The following is a 22348-nucleotide window of genomic DNA, read 5'->3' on the forward strand; positions in this document are numbered from 1 at the left end:
GGTGGCTGAGAATCTGGACCAGCATATCTATTCAATACCCTTAGTTTTAATCACCATCTCACAATCTTTCTTGGTGACAAATCATTTGCTGTGTGTTTGAATTCAGCCTGCAGTTCCTGTCTGGGGAGAAAAGTAGATGGAAAATGTCATGAGAAGATGCAATCCATATAAAAATGAGAAAATATCACTTACTAATTTTTTCATTCAGTTCACCTTAAATAAAAAGAAAAGGAAAAGGCAATTAAAAATTCTCTTAGAATGTTTGGAAATTTAAAGATCACTTTTCATTATAGTCATTCAGCTCACGTACATAGGCCTTGAATTATTTCAGTAGAAGTAATCACATACTTAAAGTTAACCATATGCAAGTGTGATGGCCACCATCCTGTTTGATGCACCAGGGATTTAACTGGGGACCTCCAGAGCTAACAAAAAGACCAAATTGCTGTAGATTTAGCAAGGGTCTGTAGCAGACTCATATTGTATGTAGAGCAGTACGCAGGCAGGCCTGTAACACATTCACCAGTGGGTTATATAATGCAGAAGGATCATGGCTGTTCATTACTATTAATATCTACCTTCCCGTGGTATTCTAAAGACCTGAATCTACACTGAAATCAGGGGGGCTGAATTCAACAGTTCACTCACATGGCTCCAAACTCAGGATCAGGAGCTAAGATTACAGGTCAACAATGCATTATAAACACCCAATCTGACCAGCACTCAGGCACATGCATAAAGTTACTCATGCATGTATTTGCAGGCTTGGACTCTTAGGCACTGATGATACAAAGAGTGAGGCTCGTAAGTAATTTTAAGCATGTGAGCACTCCCATTGACTTCAACAAGGCCACCTGTGTGCTGAAAATGAAGCATAAGTTTAAGAACGTGTTGGCTCAGAGCTCCAATATAATTTTTTAAAGATTTACAGTTTTGCAGAGCAAGGTGTCTTTAGGTCTGATTATTAATTGTTAGAGCTGGTGGGAAAATAGCTTGTGTTTGTGGGGGGAGGGTAAGTGACAATTTGGTGGACATTTTCCCCGCCCCTTTTTGGTCATTGGAAATAAAAATGATGATGATGGAAAATCAAAATTCAGAATATTTTGATTACTATTCCTCACGGCGCAGTACCCTTTGATTGCACTGGGAGTGGTGTGCATGCAAGAAATGAAAGGTCAGACCTTAACATAATTATCTAAGTCTGGTTTTTATTCTGACATACCATTTTGTAGACAATGATTTATTACAAAGACCCCAATCCTGCAAATGACTGATCTGCTGTGCCCTCTGAATTGTGGCCAAAGTTAGTCCATTTGATTTTCAAATTGACATTATTGTTTTTAATTAAAAACAACAACAATTTAACCGTGTACAACTTCATATGAGAGGTTAGATTGGGAGAAAAATTGAACTTACTGATATTTTCAAGATGTGCCCCTAAAATAAAGCAAACAGAAATAAATACAAACTATTTAAGAGTTTTTTCAATGAACAAAGATTTCAATATTTTTTCTCCATTTTATATTGATTCTTAGTGTCCAGATAATCATTAATTACATTTCTATCCATATTGTGGATTTTCTGGTTACAAGTGAAACTAAAAATTCAAAGGTTTACAGGTTTGAACCTTATCTAGAAGTGGGGCCCAGCTCTGCTTCTGGGAGCCTGAGGCGTACAGAGGTTGCAAGAGTAAGCCCTAAAATGGTAACGGCTAACACCACATGAACAGTTAATATTCATTCGGTTTCTATAACTCAATTTTTAGACTTTCTACTTTCCTTATCCTTGATATGGATTGGTTTAACTTTCCTCTGATATGGCACATCTCTCCATTATATCCTTTCCCCTCCTTCTGTCACCAGAGTTCCCCCTCTCTCTTCAAAGGTGTAGCCACGTCTGCCACCACTGAGAACAGCCGAGCTCCATCCTCTTTGGAACCTGCCTTCAGGCAGTTGAAGGCTGCTATCAAATCCCCCCTCACTCTTCTCTTCTGCAGACTAAATAACCCCAGTTCCCTCAGCTGCTCCTTGTAAGTCACGTGCCCCAACCCCCTAATCATTTTTGTTGCCCTCCGCTGGACTCTCTCCAATTTGTCCACATCCTGGACACAGTATTCCAAATAACAATATCATAGCATCTGGGGGCTAATGCTGATATGGCTGAGGTAGGGGAGACATTTATCATGCAATCTAGATCTTCATGTCATGTCTACTTTCCTTATCCTTAATATGGATTGGTTTAACTTTCTTCTAATATGGCACATCTCTCCATTATATCCTTTCCCCTCCTTCTGTCACCATAGTTGCCACCCTATACCGGAAACCTACTGACTGTTATACCTACCTACATGTCTCCAGCTTTCATCCAGACCACACCACACGATCCATCGTCTACAGCCAAGCCCTAAGATACAACCACATTTGCTCCAACCCCTCAGACAGAGACAAACACCTACAAGATCTCTATCAAGCATTCTTACAACTACAATACCCACCTGCAGAAGTGAAGAAACAGGTTGACAGAGCCAGAAGAGTACCCAAAAGTCACCTACTACAGGACAGGCCCAACAAAGAAAGTAACAGAACGCTACTAGCCGTCTCCTTCAGCCCCCAACTAAAACCTCTCCATCACACCATCAAGGATCTACAACCTATCCTGAAGGACGACCCATCACTCTCACAGATCTTGGGAGACAGGCCAGCCGTTGCTTACAGACAGCCCCCCAACCTGAAGCAAATACTCACCAGCAACCACACACCACACAACAGAACCACTAACCCAGGAACCTATCCTTGCAACAAAGCCCGTTGCCAACTGTGTCCACATAATCTATTCAGGGGACACCATCATAGGGCCTAATCACATCAGCCACACGATCAGAGGCTCCTTCACCTGCACATCTACCAATGTGATATACGCCATCATGTGCCAGCAATGCCCCTCTGCCATGTACATTGGTCAAACTGGACAGTCTCTACGTAAAAGAATAAATGGACACAAATCAGATGTCAAGAATTATAACATTCAAAAACCAGTCGGAGAACACTTCAATCTCTCTGGTCACTTGATTACAGATTGAAAGTCGCAATATTACAACAAAAAAACTTCAAAAACAGACTCCAACGAGAGACTGCTCAATTGGAATTAATTTGCAAACTGGACACCATTAAATTAGGCTTGAATAAAGACTGGGAGTGGATGTGTCATTACACAAAGTAAAACTATTTCCCCGTGTTTATCCCCCCCCCCCATCCCACACTGTTCCTCACACATTCTTGTCAACTGCTGGAAATGGCCCATCTTGATTATCACTGCAAAAGTTTTGTTCCCCCCCCACCCCCGCTGGTAATAGCTCACCTTAACTGATCGCTCTCGTTACAGTGTGTATGGTAACACCCATTGTTTCATGTTCTCTGTGTATATAAAATTGTCATACTGTATTTTCCACTGCATGCATCCGATGAAGTGAGCTGTAGCCCACGAAAGCTTGTGCTCAAATAAATAGGTTAGTCTCTAAGGTGCCACAAGTCCTCCTGTTCTTTTTGCGAATACAGACTAACACGGCTGCTCCTCTGAAACCTGTCATGTGAGTTGCTCAAAGGGGCCAGGAAGCGGCTGATGTCTTCCCCAGCATGGGCAAGTCCCTAACAGGCTTTGAACTAGCATGGCCAGCTTCTGCACAGCCACCCTGCAGCCCACCACAATGGGGCCACGCAACAAGTCAGAAAGGGGGTGGCTAGAAAGCACGGCCCGCTGGTAACATCTGCTGGCGAGAAGCCGTAGAGCAGCTGCAGCCAGGTGGTATGGATTAGACTAGCCCAGCGGCTGCTGTAATCAGAAGCTGGGCGAATAACAGGTTTCTCAGATCTCTGCAATTCCAAATAGTTGGCGGGGAGGGCGCATTTCAGGTTGAACCACAAAGATTTTTTATTTAGCTATTCTCAGTGACTGAAAAGGTCAGTAAAAAATTAGTTCCAGGGTGACCAAGATACTTTGTTTGACCTGAAGTGAAACGCCTTGCTCTGATTTCAAGCATTTTCTTAAAAAAAATAAAATAAAGGAATTTTCAAAACAAAAAGTCATTTTGAATCAAAAACTCAATGTTTCATTTTCAAAACGTGAAACCAAAACATTTCAATCTCTTCAGATTTTTTACACCAAAACAATTTGGCAAATTCAACATGAATTCTCAAAACATTTTGATGTCACTGAATTTCCTCTTTTCCCCCCTAAAAATAAAATTGGTTAAAAAATTCCACCCCTCTAGGCTACTCGACAGTAAGGCTGGGGTCTGTGTTGAACTGGCCAGGGAGCCATTACTGAGTCCTCTCCATCTTCTGCTGCGGCCGCTCTCAGTCAGCATGCTGAGGGTATGTTTACACTACCCGCTGGATCAGCGGGCAGCGACTGATTTATCGCGTCTAGCCTAGGCGCGATAAATCGACCCCCGAGCGCTCTCCCGTCGACTCCAGAACTCCAGCGCCGTGAGCGGCAGCCGTCGACTTACCGCCGTGGAGACGCCGCGGTGGGTAGATCTAAGTACGTCGACTTCAGCTCCGTTATTCACATAGCTGAAGTTACGTAACTCAGATTGATCCCCTCCCCCCCCCACGTGTAGACCAGGGCTGAGTCAGTACCCTGACTTCTAGTCACTTAAACATGTTCTCACATTGCCTTTTTACATCAGAGCGTTCACTGTATGTCTAATCTAAAGCTGCAGGAGCTTTGAGGGTAGAAAAAGAAAATTATGTTATAATGGAAAGTAACACCCTACAAAAAAGTTTCAACTGGGGGAAATATAACTTACTAATTTCTTTTTGGAGTTCACCTAAAAAGAGAGAGAAAGAAATCCACATAAATAATTGGAAGCTTGTAATATTTTATCTGAGTGCATCCAGATTTAGGCCTGACCCTGCAAACACTTATTCACGTGTAAGAGTCCCACTGAACTGCATAAAGTTACATATTGGCTTATGTCTTTGCAATATCTGGGTTCAATTGTTATTACATGGGATTTGTCTTTACTGCCTAAAACTTCACGTTAGATATTTCATTAGAAGAAAAATAGAACTTACTGATATTTTCAAGGTGTTTCCCTAAAATAAAACAAAAACAAATACAAATGATATCATTAATTTATATTTTCATTTAAATTATTTAGGAACTTGCAGTGAATAAAAATGTCAAGGATTTTTTTTTTCATTTTTACATTAATTCCCAGTATCAAGATCATCAGCACTAACATTTTTCTTTCATGTTGCTTTACGCTTCTGGATTCACTACACATACAGACTGATCCTTTCAAAGGTTTAGAGCTCTGAATTATTTGTAGGATTCAGGCCAATTCTGCTTCACAGACCCTAATCTCCTGTTGGCTTCACTAGCAATCAAGAGTGCAAAGACTGCAGGATCAAATCCTAAAATGGGAATAGTCTGTTGATATGACTTGAACCTTCAATATTTATTTGCTTCTCTAGCTAGGGAGGTTGTGAAATCTCTATCACTGGAAGTTTTTAAGAACAGATCAGACAGGCACCTTCAGGGATGGTCTACGTATGCTTCACCCACATGTACCAAGGCAGGATGGGGGGAAGTGGCAGGACTAGAAGACCTCTCGAGGTCCCTTCCAGTTCTGCATTTCTACAATTCTCTTGGTCTTTATTCGTGCTGTTGCTTTTACTATAAAGATTAAGGGTAGTATTTTCCTAGCTCTGTTCCCACTGAAGTTAGTGGGAGTTTCACCATTGACTTCAGTAAGAGCAAATTTAGGCCAGTCCTGGGTGTTTTTGATAATGCCACCCTAATAGGTTTAGACGGTCCCTTGTCTGCCACAACGCTATTATGTTATGGCCCCAATTCAGGAAAGCACTTAAGCCTGTGTTTCAAGATAAACACTTGCTTAGGTGCTACGTTGAATTGGGGCCTCGGCCTATAATCACTTGGATGCTACAGCGAACAATAAAACAGCGTCAGAGTTTCTATTGGAAACCTTTATTTCTGTTCCTTTTCATGTTTCTCCCATTGCCTTTTGGTGACCTTAGTGCATAGTGAACCTTGGGGCGGGAGGGGGATTGTGCTGGAGAATAGAGTTAAAATTCTTCATATGAGATGACTATGTACAAAAGGGAATACGAGGAAAAAGCTAACTTACCGATTTCTGCCTGCAATCTCCCTAAGGAAAGAAGAAAAAGCAAAACAGATAAAAATAAATACAAATGTCGTGCTCCTGTCCAGGTGCCTACAGATATGAAAGATCGTTTTCATTACAAGCACAAAATTATTCTTTCTTATTACCGTATATGTCTCCCAGCATGCACCCTCAGGTTACAGGTCAGACCTGTGTTAGTTGTGACCAATTTTGCAAATCTTTATGCACAGGAAGAGCATTATTCATACGTGTGATCCTGTGTGGGGCTGGGCTCTGAAAATTATTTTGGAAGGGTTACCGGTTTGATGGGTGCAAGGCGGTTTTGTCTGCTCACTTGTTACTGATCTTTTTTCCACTTTTTGTGCATCCCAAACTCCTGTTCACTACTCTGGGAGTTCTGCACACAGAAGGAATGAAAACTAGGCCTTGAAATCACTAATACTTTACTAACAATTTGAGGCTATGGCTTGTTTTCTACTTTTCTGGTTAATAGAATCAGAGCTGTCAGCAGCTGTGTAGATCAGTGAATTGTTGATTTTTCTGTTCGGTGGCCAAACTGAACATTGCCCCCCCACACACACACTTTTGTTGTTTCAGTTTGTTTTTTCCTTCACAAAATGAGAAATGAAAAAAACAAAACAGTTGGGTGAACAGAATGTTTGGAATATCAATCTGAGTGGCTATTTTGAAACAAAATATTGATTCAAATTGACACTCTCTAAATGAAATATTGATTTGAATTCACATTTTTGAAAGAAACCATTTTACCATTTCTGAATTCTTAAGTGTTTTCAGTTGAAATTATTCAGTGAATTCAACCCAAATTTGCAAATAGTTTCAGTACCTTGAAAAACATATTTCAGTGAATTTACAGTCCCCCCTCAAAAAAACAAAACAAAAAACCACCCCAGCCAAGCTGTACGCCTTATGCCGAAGATTACAACTTGGGCAACACATTCTAGCATTTTTATAACAATAATTAATAATGATGTGGCTGAGGCAGGGGACTGGATTTTCTGCTACTTTGTGGGCCCTTTTGACGTCTAGACTAAAAAGCAATTGGATGGCCCAGGCTGAAGGCTTCCCTGGTGTGATGGAGTCCCTAGCAGGCCCAGAGCTGGTGTACACAACTTCTGAACCACCCCTTCAGCAGCCTCTGGGGAAGAAGGTGTCCTGGGGCTGGAAAATGACCAGAGTGACACAGACTATGTCCGTGCTCAGTCTGCAGGACTGGTCCCAGAGTCAGGGAGCCGTTCTTTTATGTCCTCCTCTGGCCACAGCTGAAAATAGGAGCCAGCACTTCTATTAGTTATTTATTATTTGCATTGGGTAGTTCAGAGGAGCTCCAGCCCTGGGTCAAGACCCCGTTGTGGTAGGTGCTGTACAAACACAGAATAAAGACAGACGCTGTTCCAAAGAGTTGATTTGGGCTTGGATTTTCCAAGCAGGTTAAGTGTGTAAGGGACCCAAGTTTCATTGACATTGAGTGGAAAGTGGGTGCCTAACTGCCTTCGGATCTTTTGAAAATCCCAGACTTTACATTTATTCACCAAGCCTGGGGTGTCATGTCATTTCCCTACCGGTGACTGAAGCCTACAGTACTTACGAGGGCTTTGTCTACACTATGCAGCTTTTAGCGCCACGACTGTCGGCAAAGCCCTGTCGCTAAAAGTCGGGCAGCGTAGCCGCTGTTTGTTGGCTCTTTTGCCGACAAAATACTCCCACCCCCAATGAGCAGCGTTCGCTTTGTTGGCAGGAACGTGCTTCTGCCAACAACGTTCTGTTCACACTGGCACTTGTCATGGCAAAACTTTTGTCTTTTCGGGGGGAAGGTGGCTAACACCTCTGAACAACAAAAGTTTTGTCGCTCAATTGCCAGTGTAGACACAGCCTAGGATGCAACTCCATACAAACCATTGCATTAGAGGAGGTTATAACTTACTAATTTCTTCTTGGAGATCACCTTGAAAAAAAAGGGAAAGAACTAGATAAGTAAATGAAAGCCTATCAAGAGCTTTGTTTCTCAAGGCTATGGATCTCAAGGTCAGCTTTCATTATAAGCACTCTAATTAATCTACTTTGACCCCAATCCCAAATGGGCAGTTTGCTGTAACCCTGTAGAGAGCCACTGACTTCAACAGGACAACGAGACGAACGCTCAGTACGTGCATAAGTCTCTGTACCCTGGGCGCCGGAATTACTGTCGATTTCCAGGGCACAATGCGCAGCAGTGAAGACAGGTGTCTGAAGGATCAGGGCCTCTGGTCATATTTCCTTGGTAGGGCAGTAAGAGCAGATCTACACCACAGACGCCTGTTGGCGTAGCTACGTCAGCCAGGCGCGTGGGGAGACAGAGGCGCCGAGTTCCCGAGTTCCCTGGGTTGCTCGACCCCTGCCGTGCCCCATGCTCCACCCCCACCAATCCTCACTCCTGCCCTGCCTCGTCCCACCCCGCTTCACCCCTGCCACATCTCTTCCCACCCTATTCTTCCCCCTCCCCCTGCCTCTTCCTGTCCCTGCGCCACTCCCTCCCCGCAGCCCCTCCTGCACGCCGCTGAACAGCTGACCCCAGCAAGTGGGAGGCACTGGGGGGAGGCGGGGGGGCGCTGATCGGGGAGCTGCTGCTGGGTGCTGAGCATCCACGATTTTTTTCCATGGGTGCACCAGCTCCGGAGCACCCACGGAGTTGCCACCTAGGTGGGGAGGCATGGGTGGTAAGTGACTCCCACATTTGGGGAGGCTAAGCCTGAGAGCTGGAAGCTCCCAAGAGATGGGAGGGGCCACCAGCACCTGGTCTGTGGCCACGACCCCTGCCCCCCCGAGCCCAGCCCTGCTCAGCCTCCTTCCCCTGAGGCCCTGCCTATACTCCACCCCCACTCCACCCCAGGCCCTGCTCCCACCACCCACACCTCTCCACCCGAGGGGTCCTGCCACCCGTGCTGCTCTGCCCCCTCACCCAAGGGCCCCCGTCCTGTCACCGGTGTCTCTCTGCCTCTCCGGGGGTGAAGAGTCGCAAGAGGGTGGCGGGGGGAATCAGGGGACAGGGGTGGAGAAGCGCAAGAAGCAGGTAGTGGGGCATGGGGAAAGGGGTGGGGATGTGGGGGAAGGGGAAGAGAAGCGTGAGAGGCAGGTGGGGAATGTGGGGGAAGTGGTGAAGAGTCACAAAAGGCAGGTGAGGGGGCCACAGGAGAAAGGGGTGGAGAAGCATGAGTGGTGGGTGGAGGGGCCATGGGGTAAGAGGCAGGGCAGGAAGAGGAGCAGTGTGGGTAGGGGGGTCATGGGGGAATGCAGGAGTGGGGTCTCAGGGTGGAGTGTGGGCAGGGCCATGGGCCAGGGCCCTTTCAGGGGCAAAGCTCCAAAGGCAGCCAGGCAGCGGGGCAGCTCCAAAGGGGGGTGCCCTGCATCCTGTTTGGGAAGGCTTTAGCCTCCCCTGGCCTATTATACCCACTGGCCTTGTGGGGAGGTGTGATCCCTGGCTGACAGGGCTGTGCTGTGGAGATCCAGTTATAATGGCAAACGGTGCCATGACCGATAGCGCTTGTTTCGCTCGTGGGGGTGGCTTTACTATATCATACAGAGCACAGCTTTGCTGGCACAGGCTCCATCCGCCCCCCATCCGCCCTTTCCCCCTGTAATCTACTGGTATTCCTAGACCAGTAAAGTGCTTCTGATGTAGACAAAGCCTGGCAGGTGAAAAGTGCATTATGGGTTCCCGGGCCTGAAAACACTTAGGCATGTAAGAAAAATTTCTCACGAACACAAGTGCCTGAAGGACTGGAGCATTACCGTCAAAGGTTTACCGTTTGGAATGGTGCAATATGTTTAGGCCCGATCACTAATTACTACTAGAGAGGTAGTGTGGCCCAGCAGACACAGCGCGGGGACTCAGGGGACATGAGTTCTAATCATGGTTCTGCCCCTGGCCTGCTGGGAGACCTGGGCATGTTAGTTGCCCCTTCTGTGCCTCAGTTTCATGATCATGATCTCTAAAGTGCTTTGAGATCTACCGATGAAGTTTCTTTACAGAAGAGCTCGGTATTATTACTGCTTACTAGTCTTTGTAAACCTTCATTCTTTGGGAACCTCCTCCTCCCTTCAAGCTTCAGAGGGGGAGCCGTGTTAGTCTGGATCTGTAAAAGCGGCAAAGCGTCCTGTGGCGCCTTACAGACTATCAGACGTACTGGAGCATGAGCTTTCGTGGGAAGTGGGTGTTCACCCACGAAAGCTCATTCTCCAGTACGTCTGATAGTCTGTAAGGCGCCACAGGACGCTTTACTGCTGCTCCCTTCAGTTTCACCGGGAGTATGAGCTATTCAGGACTAAGGGAAAGTCAGTCCTTCAAAGTATTTTAAAATCCTGGTTGCATTATGACTTCCCATAACATAGCGTGGGGATTACTGTTAATAAGTTAGTGACGTTACCTGTGATTTTTCAGTTGACCTTGTCCCTTAAATTAAAAACTTAACTGCGCACAACTTCACATATGAGGTGATATTGGAGGAGGGGAATGAAACTTACTGATATTTTCAAGAAGTTTCCCTAAAATAAAACAAATGGATAAATACATTATTTAAGATTTTTTTCACTGAATGGAGATATTAAGGACTTTTCCATTTTATTTTGATTTACAGTTTCAAGAAAACCATTACTCAAATTAGAACTTCCACCACCGCAACAGACTACCAAGGGAAGTGATCGATTCTCCATCTCTTGATGTCTTCAGACCAAGACGGGATGTCTTTCTGAAAGATCTGCTGAACACAGAGCGCTGGACTCAATACCGGGTGAAATACTCTGGTTGGTGTCATGCAGGAGGTCAGACTAGATGATCTGATGGTCCCTTCCAGCCTTAAATCTATGAATGAATTACATTTGGATTCATGATACAAGGTGGGTGAGGTAATGTCTTTTATTAGAACAACCTCTGTTGGTGAAAGAGACAAGATTTCGAGCCACACAGACCTCTTCTTCAGATCTAGGAAAGGTAATCTGAGCTCATAGCTAAAGGCAAGGTGGAACAGATTAGTTAGTGTATATTGTAAGGGACCATTCAAGGTAGTGTCCCATTAACACCTGCAGTCATAGGACAAAAAGAAAGGGTTAGTGAGTTACGGATTGTTGTAATAAGCCCAAATCCAGAGTCTCTGTTCAGTCCATGATTTTTAGTATCTAGCAGAGTGATGAAAGCCTTTTGAAAGCAGTGTGCAGGTTTCCTTTGAGGATAAGGACTGCGAGGTCAGATATAGAGTGATTGTTTTGGGAAAAGTGTTCACCACAGGTGATAGAGTGTTTTTGTCTTTTATCAGTTTCCTGAGAGTTCATCTGGGGGCTGGTTTACACGACACAGCTTTTAGCGACATGGCCGTGTCGCTAGAAGTCTGGCAGTGTGAATGCTTTTTGTAGGCACTTTTCCCGACAAAATACTTCCACCCCCTACGAGCGTCTTTCGGGGTGGGGGCGGAGGGCTTTTTTAAGCACCTGTGAACAACGAAAGTTTTGTCATTCAATTGGCAGTGTTGCCAAAGCCTAGGAGCGTGGAGATTGTCTGGCTTCCCCCACAAAGGGCACAGCCACACTCGCGTTCACAGCAGCGCAGCTGCACGAATGCCGCTGTAAGCGCGCTAATGTAACTGTTGTCAGCCGATGGGAGAGACCTCTCCCTTCAGCTTAACTCCACCAGTCCCCGCGAGCAGCAGACGCTAAGTCAGCAGGACAAGCTCTCTCGCTGACATAGCACTGACTGTCCACACCAGCGCCTATGTCAGTGTAGCGTACGTTGCCAGTATACGTCGTGGTGTAGACATAGACATAGATGTTGGGGCGTTTAGTGCACAAGTTGTTGTGCTAGGCCTGTGTAGGATTCATGGGGGGTTGATCATGGTAGCAATGGAGATACGGCTGCAGGTTTTGCATCTGCTCTGGTAGGGTCTGGTGCTGCTTTGACTTGGTGTGTCCTGGTCTGTGTGGAGCTTTGTTCTGATGATGAGCTTGGAGAGCCTGGGGAGGTTGCCTGAAGGCCAGAAGTGGGGTTTAGGAAAGATTTCTTTCAGGATGGGGTCCCTCTTCAGTATGGGTTGTAGGTGTTTGATACCCCATCTGGGTTCCAGTGTGGGGTGGTAGGTGGCAACTAGGCTGAGTTTTCATTCGTGCTTGTGCATTCACTACGATTAGCTATCAAACAAATGAATACTTTCAGACATTTACAGGTCTGAATTACCTGTCGGATTCACACCAAATCTGCTTTTTCACATACCCTAAACTCCTGTTGGCTTCACTAGCAGCATACAGTGTGCAAAGACTGCAGGGTCAGCTCCTACAATGCTAACAGTTGGCTAACATGACTGGAGCCTCTCATAGTTATTTGGTTCTGTACCTGAATCTTTAGCTGTTCTTCTGTCTTTACTATAAAGATTATGAGTAGGGTTGCCCTGGCTCTGCTCCCGCTGCAGTTAGTCAGTGGTGAAACTCCCATTCAATCAGAGCAAAGCAATGGGTGCTTTTGAAAATAAAAGTAGGACAGGGTTAGATTTTTTGTCTTCTGTGTCACAGGCCTGTAGCATATCAGTGGTGTCAATTCAGAAAAGCGTTTAGACACGTGCTTGGGTCCAGGCACATCGAAGTCAATGGGAATGCACATGCACTTAACTTTAAAGACTATCAGAGCTTTTTTGAATCAGATTATATCGTCATTTAATATTCATTTGATTCTGTAACTGAATCTTTATCCATTCTGCTCTCCTTCCCATCAAGATTAATAAGCTTAGCTTTGTGCTTCTATTTACTTATTGCTGGATAAAGACATCAAGACAGAAGCTCTAATTTTAACTAATATAAAAACCTGACATCATAGAAGCAATGAAAAAGAACATTCAACAGGAAAGGAAGCCAACATGGGCAGCCAGCAGCTACAAAAAGCTCTTCCATCCCCATCATCCTGGGGACACACCCTCTTTGTAACAGGCCAGACTGCCCCTTTCAGGGCCAGAGGGGCCAGGGACCAGACAGCCCTATTCCTGGGAGAAGCCCAGTAGGCAGGTCCCGGGAATCATCAGACCCACTGAGCAGCACCAAGTGACTGGGTCTGAGATATTGATGAGGGCCCCAGCTCCATTAGGGAGCCTGGGACCAGGAGAATACTGTCCTGTAACTGCACTCTAGACATCAGGCAATGCACCAGAGGATGCCAACAGGGTGGAGGCAGCCACATGACAGATTTACATCAAGACCAGCCAGCCGTGGTTGATGGGTCATTAAGGAGAATGAACTCTGCCAGTGGGCATCTCCAGAGGATGTTGCAGAGAGCATATGGACAATGGAGGCCCAGTGACTCAGCGGGGCATGGAAGACATGTGATCCCTGACTCCATGTTTGTGCCAGTAACTTTCCATGCATATAGGCTGAGGGTATAAAAGTGGAGACGGTGACATAATTTCTTTGCCTCTTTCCTGTTCCACATTTCTGGACTACAATTTCTAACGAAGAAGAGCTTTGAACAATGGACTGAGGACCCCAGTATTTGGGATGAACCAAAGATTTATTGCAAGCTAGCAGATTTAACATCACTGCTATTATCCTGACCTACAGACTCTGAAACCAGCTGCAATGTATCTGATTCATTTTAATCTCAACGCTCTTCCTTTTCAAAGCTGTTATAAACCTTTAGTTTTTAGTTACTAAAGGATTGGCTATCAGTGTGATTTTGGGGTAAGATCTGGAAGAGCCTAATATATGTGATTTCTGGTTTTAATAATCACGTATCACAGAAGTCTGGTTTGTCTGGGTGATGGAGCTCTTGCTGTGTCCCATATCAGGCAGTGGGACACAGACTATTGGAAGGGAGCAAGTTTCAGAGCTCTCACAGAGAATGTGCTGCCAGTTGCCTTCTCCCCTACCCTATAGGTGTCTAAATCCCTTAGGCACTCAAGCTTCTGCCTTTGGGCATGCACACAACTGCCTAAGTCCTGGTGGCACAAAGGTGCTTGGGGAGATACTCTGGCTAGGCATTCCCCTGTCTAGCCTGTGGGACCTGATCCAGTAGGCATGCCCAGACCACACATTACACAAAAAAAAGGTGTGAGCAACCAGATCAGGAAGAGTGAGAGAAAGTGAGTGTCTCTGCATCTGTCCCAGAATACCCAGTTGCTAGGGCACCCGCCTAGGGTGTGGGAGACCCAAGTTCAAGTCCCCGCTCCTAATCAGGCAGAACAGGGATTTGGAAAGAAGCTCTCCCACAGCCCAGGTGACTGCTTTAACCACTGAGCTCCAAGTGGCCGAAGCAAGTTGAAGGGGACAGGACTGCTGCCCAGAAGAACTGGAGGGAATTTATACCTCCTGCAGCCCCAGAGAAGCCCTCTTTCACCTGCACTGGGCTGGCAGCACCCACCCAATTGGAAAAAGGACAGGGTTTCTTCATGACGTGGCGTGAGTATTATGGATATAGTGAGATGGGGGGCTCTCTCTCACTGTCTGGAGTTAGGAATTGCAATACTTAAGTCTCTTTTAGGACCTAGACCTTGGTGAGTAGATTAAAACAAATCAAAAGGATACAAATGTGCACAGAAGATTATACTAAGAAGAATGTAACTTACGTTTTTCAGCCTGGATCTTCCCTAAGGAAAGAAGATAGGTAAAGCAGAGTAAAAAAGAAATATCACAAGAATGACCTTCTGTTTGAGCGCATACCGAGTGAAAGGACAGGTTTTATTCTAAGCATTCTAATAATGTACATAGCTATTATGCTTGGCAGAATTCCATTTTTTAAAATCTTGATGGATAATGTTTATTTTAAGCTTTTTATATTTATCTATCTGAATTCCTACAGTTGAGGGAAATTGGGGTGGTGGTGATGGTGTCAGACAATGATTTGAGGACACTAGACAAATTCTCAGCCTTGCATGTCCAAATATACAAAGTAAAGATCCTTAAATCAAACCCTAAATTCTCAAGCAGCATTTTTATTACTTTGCCTACCTGAAAACTTCTATTGTCTACGGAAATCTTCTTTGTTCAGTTTGTACATGTATGGCAAAATCAACATTGACCAACACTACCAATTAGAACCTTATCCTTCCAAGCTCAATTACTGTATCTCTTTAGTCGTAGTAACTTATTATTGGTAGACTTTCCCAGTGAGTACCCTATGATTATTTGTCAATGTGCTTTACATGTATGGCCAGTCCTGAAAATGTATATGGGAGTGAAGTTACTCATCTGCTTGAGGGCTGACCTATACACAACTGTAGAACTGGGTGGGAAACAGTTTTCTTGCCCCTTGAAACATCTCAAGAACTACGGACTTGTTCAGCAGATCATGTTTCGTGAGACCACTCCCAAATATATTTGAGCAAACTGTATGTCAGTTATTGTTCAAATGCAACTGGCTACCCCCCCCCCCGCACTGTATTCTTATAATTAAAACTATGAATAATTTAAAAAAAAAGTCCAGGAGATTTCAAGTTTGGCACCCAAAAACTAAGGTATCCAAAGTCACTACTTGTAGTCACATTTGAAAATGTGGGCAACATTTCCATTCACTTTAGGTCATGAAATGATGTCTGCCTGGACTCTCAAACGTTATTTAAAATAAATTATATTAAACAATCAAATTAAAACACTAACAGACACACACAGGTATGATATAGTGAAGAAGAGGAAATAACTTACCAATTTTTGCATGAAGGTTTCCTAAAACAAAACAAACCAGTGTAAGTTAGTATAGATTACTTAGGCTCTTCAGTTTCAGTAAATACATATCTAAAGAAAAGTCTTCGTAGCCTCATGATATAGTTTCATTCTATTTTTATGCTATTAAACATTCTTAATGATTCCACTGTGGCTGTAAAATGGCATAAAGAAGCTATGATAATAGAATAATAACATTTTACACACATTTTGCATTCACTTTCATCGTCAAGGCAAATCCACTCAGGTGTAAATCATGAAGAAACCTTGAACATCAAGAATGCTACATAAATCATTCTTGAGAAAGATGTGTGAGCCTCAAAGAATGAGAACAAATTAATATCTGGATAACATGACTGTTAGGATATAGATATTCAGGCCTGTCTGTAAAGGCCTGTACTTTAAGAATTTAGGGGTATTCTTATTACTTGGCTAGTTAGAGGTATAAAAGAAAGAATCAAAATCACTGTCTGCCGATGTAAGGGCCTTCTCTTACTATGACAGTCTGAGGCCCTGTGCTTAGGCTAAGGCCTTTGGCTAAGCAGCAGAGGCAGCCATAAGCCAGGAAGCGACAGGTCACATCCTCACATTCCAAACTAGTCACATTGAAAGAAGGTGCTATTGGGCTGTCCTGAATACAATCCTGTCCGGAATACAATCCTGTCCTGATAATTCCTATCACCTCCAGAGAAAGGGAAGTGCCTAGAAAATGTAAAAGGAAACTTAGTTTGATAGCATCCTGTCTGGCAAGAACTCGCTTATCAATAGCTGGGATGTGAAATCCTCACTTCTGTATTGTTTTGTCATTATAGTTCCCACTTTGCTATTGTTTGTCTGTATAATCTCTGTCTGGTTCTGTGATTGCTTCTGTCTGCTGTATAATTAATTTTGCTGGGTGTAAACTAATTAAGGTGGTGGGATATAATTGGTTACCTAATCATGTTACAATATGTTAGGATTGGTTAGTTAAATTTCAGTAGAATGATTGGTTAAGGTATAGCTAAGAATATTACTATATAAATTAGGGGCAAACAGGAAGTAAGTTGGGATTCGAAAAGAAGGAAAAAGGAACTTGTATTTAAGCTTGCTGGAAGTTCACCCCAATAAACACTGAATTGTTTGCACCTTCGGACTTCGGGTATTGTTGCTCTCTGTTCATGCGAGAAGGACCAGGGAAGTGGGAGAGTGAAGGAATAAGCTCTCTAACAATGACGTGCATTTAGAGCCAGATATTTAAAGGTATTTAGATGCCAAACTCCATTGATTTTCATGGGATTCAGGCACCTAAATACTTCCAAATATCTGACCCTTAGTGTTTCTTTCATAATAACTGCATCTTGTCAGCAGTTCTCCATCTGTTTAATACCTCTTCAACTCCGAAAGCGTTCAGTTTCCCCTTCGTATCTTTGCATTACACCAGTTTACTGATGCAGAAATCAGGGTTGAAGCGTGTATCTATACACAAACCCTACTTATAACTTTCTCAAGTTGTCTTTTGTCATGAACTGTCTCATGCTTGGTATCCGCCCCCACACAATATTGTTGTTGTAGAACGTTCAATGAATACTTCTTCAAATATTTTGTTTTCTATTAAGATATTTTTCACAAAAGTAGGTATTTAATCATCAAATAGCCCTTGCGTATAACACATCACACACCTGGTGTATCAGCATTACCAACGCCAAGTTTTCAAATAGCCTGACTCAGGCCTCTACTCATGAGATTAGATTAAAAAGTGAGATTTAAATAAACGTTGTGTTCTTACTTGTCTACTGGGGTTTGAGCTGCTCGTAACCACGTTCATCTGGGAGGCTGCAGAACCCCCATCACTGGAGGTTTTTAAAAACCGGTTAGACAAACACGTCAGGGATGCTCTTATTTAGTCCTACCACAGAGTGTGGGGATGAAGTAGGTGACGTCTCAAAGACCCTTCCAGTCTTACATTTTTATCATTCTATGGCTTTGACCTTTTCTCCTCAACCATAACTGTTGGTATTAGACTTTTTTTTTTTTAAAGAAAGTTGAGATTCTCTCACAAACAAATTTTTCCAGTTGCTGCAGCTTTGAGTGGGAGAAATGAGCGAGAGACTTGCACTAAAATTGAGAGAACTGGCAACCCCGTTAGTGAGGTGTTCAGTGATCACTCAGACCCAAATCCACAATGAGACTTATGTGCTTGAAAGCCCCTCGTCCCCCTGGCCATTTTGTGTGGCATTGGGTCTACTCTGCCATTGTATTTGCAAGAAATGGCTCAATGCAGGAGAGGGGTTCATAGAGAGACACCTCTCTCCAGCCCAAATTGAGGTGCCAAACTCAGAGATGGGGCAGGACTCAGACCACACCCCTCTCCTTGGCATCTGCCACTGGCTAGTTTAGGTGGCTCCCTGCCTGGCGTTCTGGCTTTTGTGGCTCCCATTCTTAGGTGCCTCTCTCCCCCCAGTCATTGACTAGGGAGCCTAACTCGAGGTTTGTGGATCACAGTGCTGTGCAAGTGATTTTCTGGGTGCCAGAACATTAGCCATTGTGATGCTCAGCATTTTAACACTTCAGTCTATTTGTGGATCCAGGCCTTAGTGCCTCAGCAGAGCAAGAGGGAGACTGGGAGGAATTACAGTGTTCTCCAGTCTGTTTCTGGGGCAGCACCCTTTGTCAGAGCAAATTACAGAGTTACAATCTGTCCTGAATTCTGTAAATCACCAGGAACACGGATCTATGCAGGGCTCTATGTTAAGTAAACGGTGAAGCATCAGGTCTCATTAGAGCCAGCCAGGAACTGGGAGAGGGGTATGGAAAGGTGAACAAATGGTACTAGAGGCTCTCTTTGGAGGGGAAGGAGGAGGATTTGGGCTAACAAATGAAGATTGCTATTTGGATAACATGTCATTATTAGGGCCAGACCTCAAATAAATACGATACGATACAGTTTCGGTACGAAACTGTGGTAAAACCTGCGTGTCTCTGGATTAAGTTTAGAAGTGTGTGCAACAAGAGTGATGTAGTGGTGGGAGTCTGCTATAGACCACCGGACCAGGGGGATGAGGTGGATGAGGCTTTCTTCCGGCAACTCACGGAAGCTACTAGATCGCATGCCCTGATTCTCATGGGTGACTTTAATTTTCCTGATATCTGCTGGGAGAGCAATACAGCGGTGCATAGACAATCCAGGAAGTTTTTGGAAAGCGTAGGGGACAATTTCCTGGCGCAAGTGCTAGGGGAGCCAACTAGGGGGGGCGCTTTTCTTGACCTGCTGCTCACAAACCGGGTAGAATTAGTGGGGGAAGCAAAAGTGGATGGGAATCTGGGAGGCAGTGACCATGAGTTGGTTGAGTTCAGGATCCTGACGCAGGGAAGAAAGGTAAGCAGCAGGATACGGACCCTGGACTTCAGGAAAGCAGACTTCGACTCCCTCAGGGAACAGATGGCCAGGATCCCCTGGGGGACTAACATGAAGGGGAAGGGAGTCCAGGAGAGCTGGCTGTATTTCAAGGAATCCCTGTTGAGGTTACAGGGACAAACCATCCCGATGAGTCGAAAGAATAGTAAACATGGCAAGTGACCAGCTTGGCTTAATGGTGAAATCCTAGCGGATCTTAAACATAAAAAAGAAGCTTACAAGAAGTGGAAGGTTGGACATATGACCAGGGAAGAGTATAAAAATATTGCTCGGGCATGTAGGAAAGATATCAGGAGGGCCAAATCGCACCTGGAGCTGCAGCTAGCAAGAGATGTCAAGAGTAACAAGAAGGGTTTCTTCAGGTATGTTGGCAACAAGAAGAAAGCCAAGGAAAGTGTGGGCCCCTTACTGAATGAGGGAGGCAACCTAGTGACAGAGGATGTGGAAAAAGCTAATGTACTCAATGCTTTTTTTGCCTCTGTTTTCACTAACAAGGTCAGCTCCCAGACTGCTGCGCTGGGCATCACAGAATGGGGAAGAGATGGCCAGCCCTCTGTGGAGATAGAGGTGGTTAGGGACTATTTAGAAAAGCTGGACGTGCACAACTCCATGGGGCCGGACGAGTTACATCCGAGAGTGCTGAAGGAATTGGTGGCTGTGATTGCAGAGCCCTTGGCCATTATCTTTGAAAACTCGTGGCGAACGGGGGAAGTCCCGGATGACTGGAAAAAGGCTAATGTAGTGCCAATCTTTAAAAAAGGGAAGAAGGAGGATCCTGGGAACTACAGGTCAGTTAGCCTCACCTCAGTCCCTGGAAAAATCATGGAGCAGGTCCTCAAAGAATCAATCCTGAAGCACTTACATGAGAGGAAAGTGATCAGGAACAGTCAGCATGGATTCACCAAGGGAAGGTCATGCCTGACTAATCTAATCGCCTTTTATGATGAGATTACTGGTTCTGTGGATGAAGGGAAAGCAGTGGATGTATTGTTTCTTGACTTTAGCAAAGCTTTTGACACGGTCTCCCACAGTATTCTTGTCAGCAAGTTAAGGAAGTATGGGCTAGATGAATGCACTATAAGGTGGGTAGAAAGCTGGCTAGATTGTCGGGCTCAACGGGTAGTGATCAATGGCTCCATGTCTAGTTGGCAGCCGGTGTCAAGTGGAGTGCCCCAGGGGTCGGTCCTGGGGCCGGTTTTGTTCAATATCTTCATAAATGATCTGGAGGATGGTGTGGATTGCACTCTCAGCAAATTTGCAGATGATACTAAACTGGGAGGAGTGGTAGATACGCTGGAGGGGAGGGATAGGATACAGAAGGACCTAGACAAATTGGAGGATTGGGCCAAAAGAAATCTGATGAGGTTCAATAAGGATAAGTGCAGGGTCCTGCACTTAGGATGGAAGAATCCAATGCACCGCTACAGACTAGGGACCGAATGGCTAGGCAGCAGTTCTGCGGAAAAGGACCTAGGGGTGACAGTGGACGAGAAGCTGGATATGAGTCAACAGTGTGCCCTTGTTGCCAAGAAGGCCAATGGCATTTTGGGATGTATAAGTAGGGGCATAGCGAGCAGATCGAGGGATGTGATCGTTCCCCTCTATTTGACACTGGTGAGGCCTCATCTGGAGTACTGTGTCCAGTTTTGGGCCCCACACTACAAGAAGGATGTGGATAAATTGGAGAGAGTCCAGCGAAGGGCAACAAAAATGATTAGGGGTCTAGAGCACATGACTTATGAAGAGAGGCTGAGGGAGCTGGCATTGTTTAGTCTGCAGAAGAGAAGAATGAGGGGGGATTTGATAGCTGCTTTCAACTACCTGAAAGGGGGTTCCAAAGAGGATGGCTCTAGACTGTTCTCAATGGTAGCAGATGACAGAACGAGGAGTAATGGTTTCAAGTTGCAATGGGGGAGGTTTAGATTGGATATTAGGAAAAACTTTTTCACTAAGAGGGTGGTGAAACACTGGAATGCGTTACCTAGGGAGGTGGTAGAATCTCCTTCCTTAGAGGTTTTTAAGGTCAGGCTTGACAAAGCCCTGGCTGGGATGATTTAACTGGGAATTGGTCCTGCTTCGAGCAGGGGGTTGGACTAGATGACCTTCTGGGGTCCCTTCCAACCCTGATATTCTATGATTCTATGATTCTATGAAATTAGTGGCACAATTAACTAACCAATTTCCATGCACAGCTAATGTGGTCGCACATGCATAACTGCTCACACTGGGTTTATCAGGATAACCACATGTTCATATTAAAAGCATAATGCTGCACCATGGTTATAGCCCTGATTCTGCAAAACCCTTCAGCACATGCTTAATCATGTGTGTAATCACATCCCTATTCAGCTGAGCCTGGTCCTACATCATTATTATTTTCCCCTCTCCTTTCCTCACCTACTGCACTTTCCGTGCCTGTCTCTTTCATCCTTTCTATGCTGTTCTGTCCTAGTCATTCCTGTCTTGTCCATTTACCAGTATCTTTTCTACAGAGGAAATCTTTTTTTTCCACTTATCACATTGTATTCGCCTCTTTAGGCCTTTACCTCTTAATGTGAAGAGAAAAGCAGCAACGCCTAACAAAGCAAAGGAGATAACCAGGAACACGTACAGAGCCACCATCCAGGGAGACACCCTTGGAAAAAAAGGTTCTGAAAAACAAAACCCCAGAGAGATGCGGCAGTTTGGAAAATAAAATACTTGTATCTCAGAAAAATACATCCCAGCAAGATTTATGAGATAAGGGTGTAAATACTCTTGTCTGAGCAACAGAAAATACCAGAATCCGATTTTAAACATTGTTTCAGCTACATAATTTCAACAGAGTAGGGAGGGAAGAAAGTACATCAAACAAAGGGAAGTGAGGATCCCATATTTCTAATGTGGAAACCATCTAGAAGAAAGAGTGGGGGAGGGGAATATGAAAGTGTCACAAAGCAGAAGTGAAGGGTGGGGGGGGAATGTATTTGTCTATTTCTCAATATACTTTAGAAATAATCCCTGCTTGTGGAGAAAAAAAAAATCAGCACTAACTGAAATAATAGCTAAACTTAGACCATGTACAAGTTAGTGATCAGAGTGCAATGGTGATTGTAAGAATGTGAAACACATAACACACACACACA

At 44.5% G+C, this 22348-nt stretch overlaps 1 protein-coding gene across 3 annotated transcripts in view; it reads right to left on the bottom strand.

The window, feature by feature from the left end:
• The window catches only part of LOC141996205 (butyrophilin subfamily 1 member A1-like), a 43679-nt gene that overhangs the window by 6631 nt on the left and 14700 nt on the right, over positions 1-22348 (bottom strand). For all 3 annotated transcript variants that reach the window (XM_074968170.1, XM_074968171.1, XM_074968172.1), the window contains 10 exons: positions 21770-21874; positions 15812-15832; positions 14737-14757; positions 10667-10687; positions 8091-8111; positions 6152-6172; positions 5076-5096; positions 4808-4828; positions 1417-1437; positions 193-213 (listed from right to left, as the gene is read on the bottom strand). In XM_074968170.1, the coding sequence (XP_074824271.1) occupies positions 193-213; positions 1417-1437; positions 4808-4828; positions 5076-5096; positions 6152-6172; positions 8091-8111; positions 10667-10687; positions 14737-14757; positions 15812-15832; positions 21770-21874 (294 nt within the window). The remainder of the gene's footprint in view (positions 1-192; positions 214-1416; positions 1438-4807; positions 4829-5075; positions 5097-6151; positions 6173-8090; positions 8112-10666; positions 10688-14736; positions 14758-15811; positions 15833-21769; positions 21875-22348) is intronic.

Source organism: Natator depressus, chromosome 11 (assembly GCF_965152275.1).
Source record: "Natator depressus isolate rNatDep1 chromosome 11, rNatDep2.hap1, whole genome shotgun sequence".
NCBI lineage: Eukaryota > Metazoa > Chordata > Testudines > Cheloniidae > Natator > Natator depressus.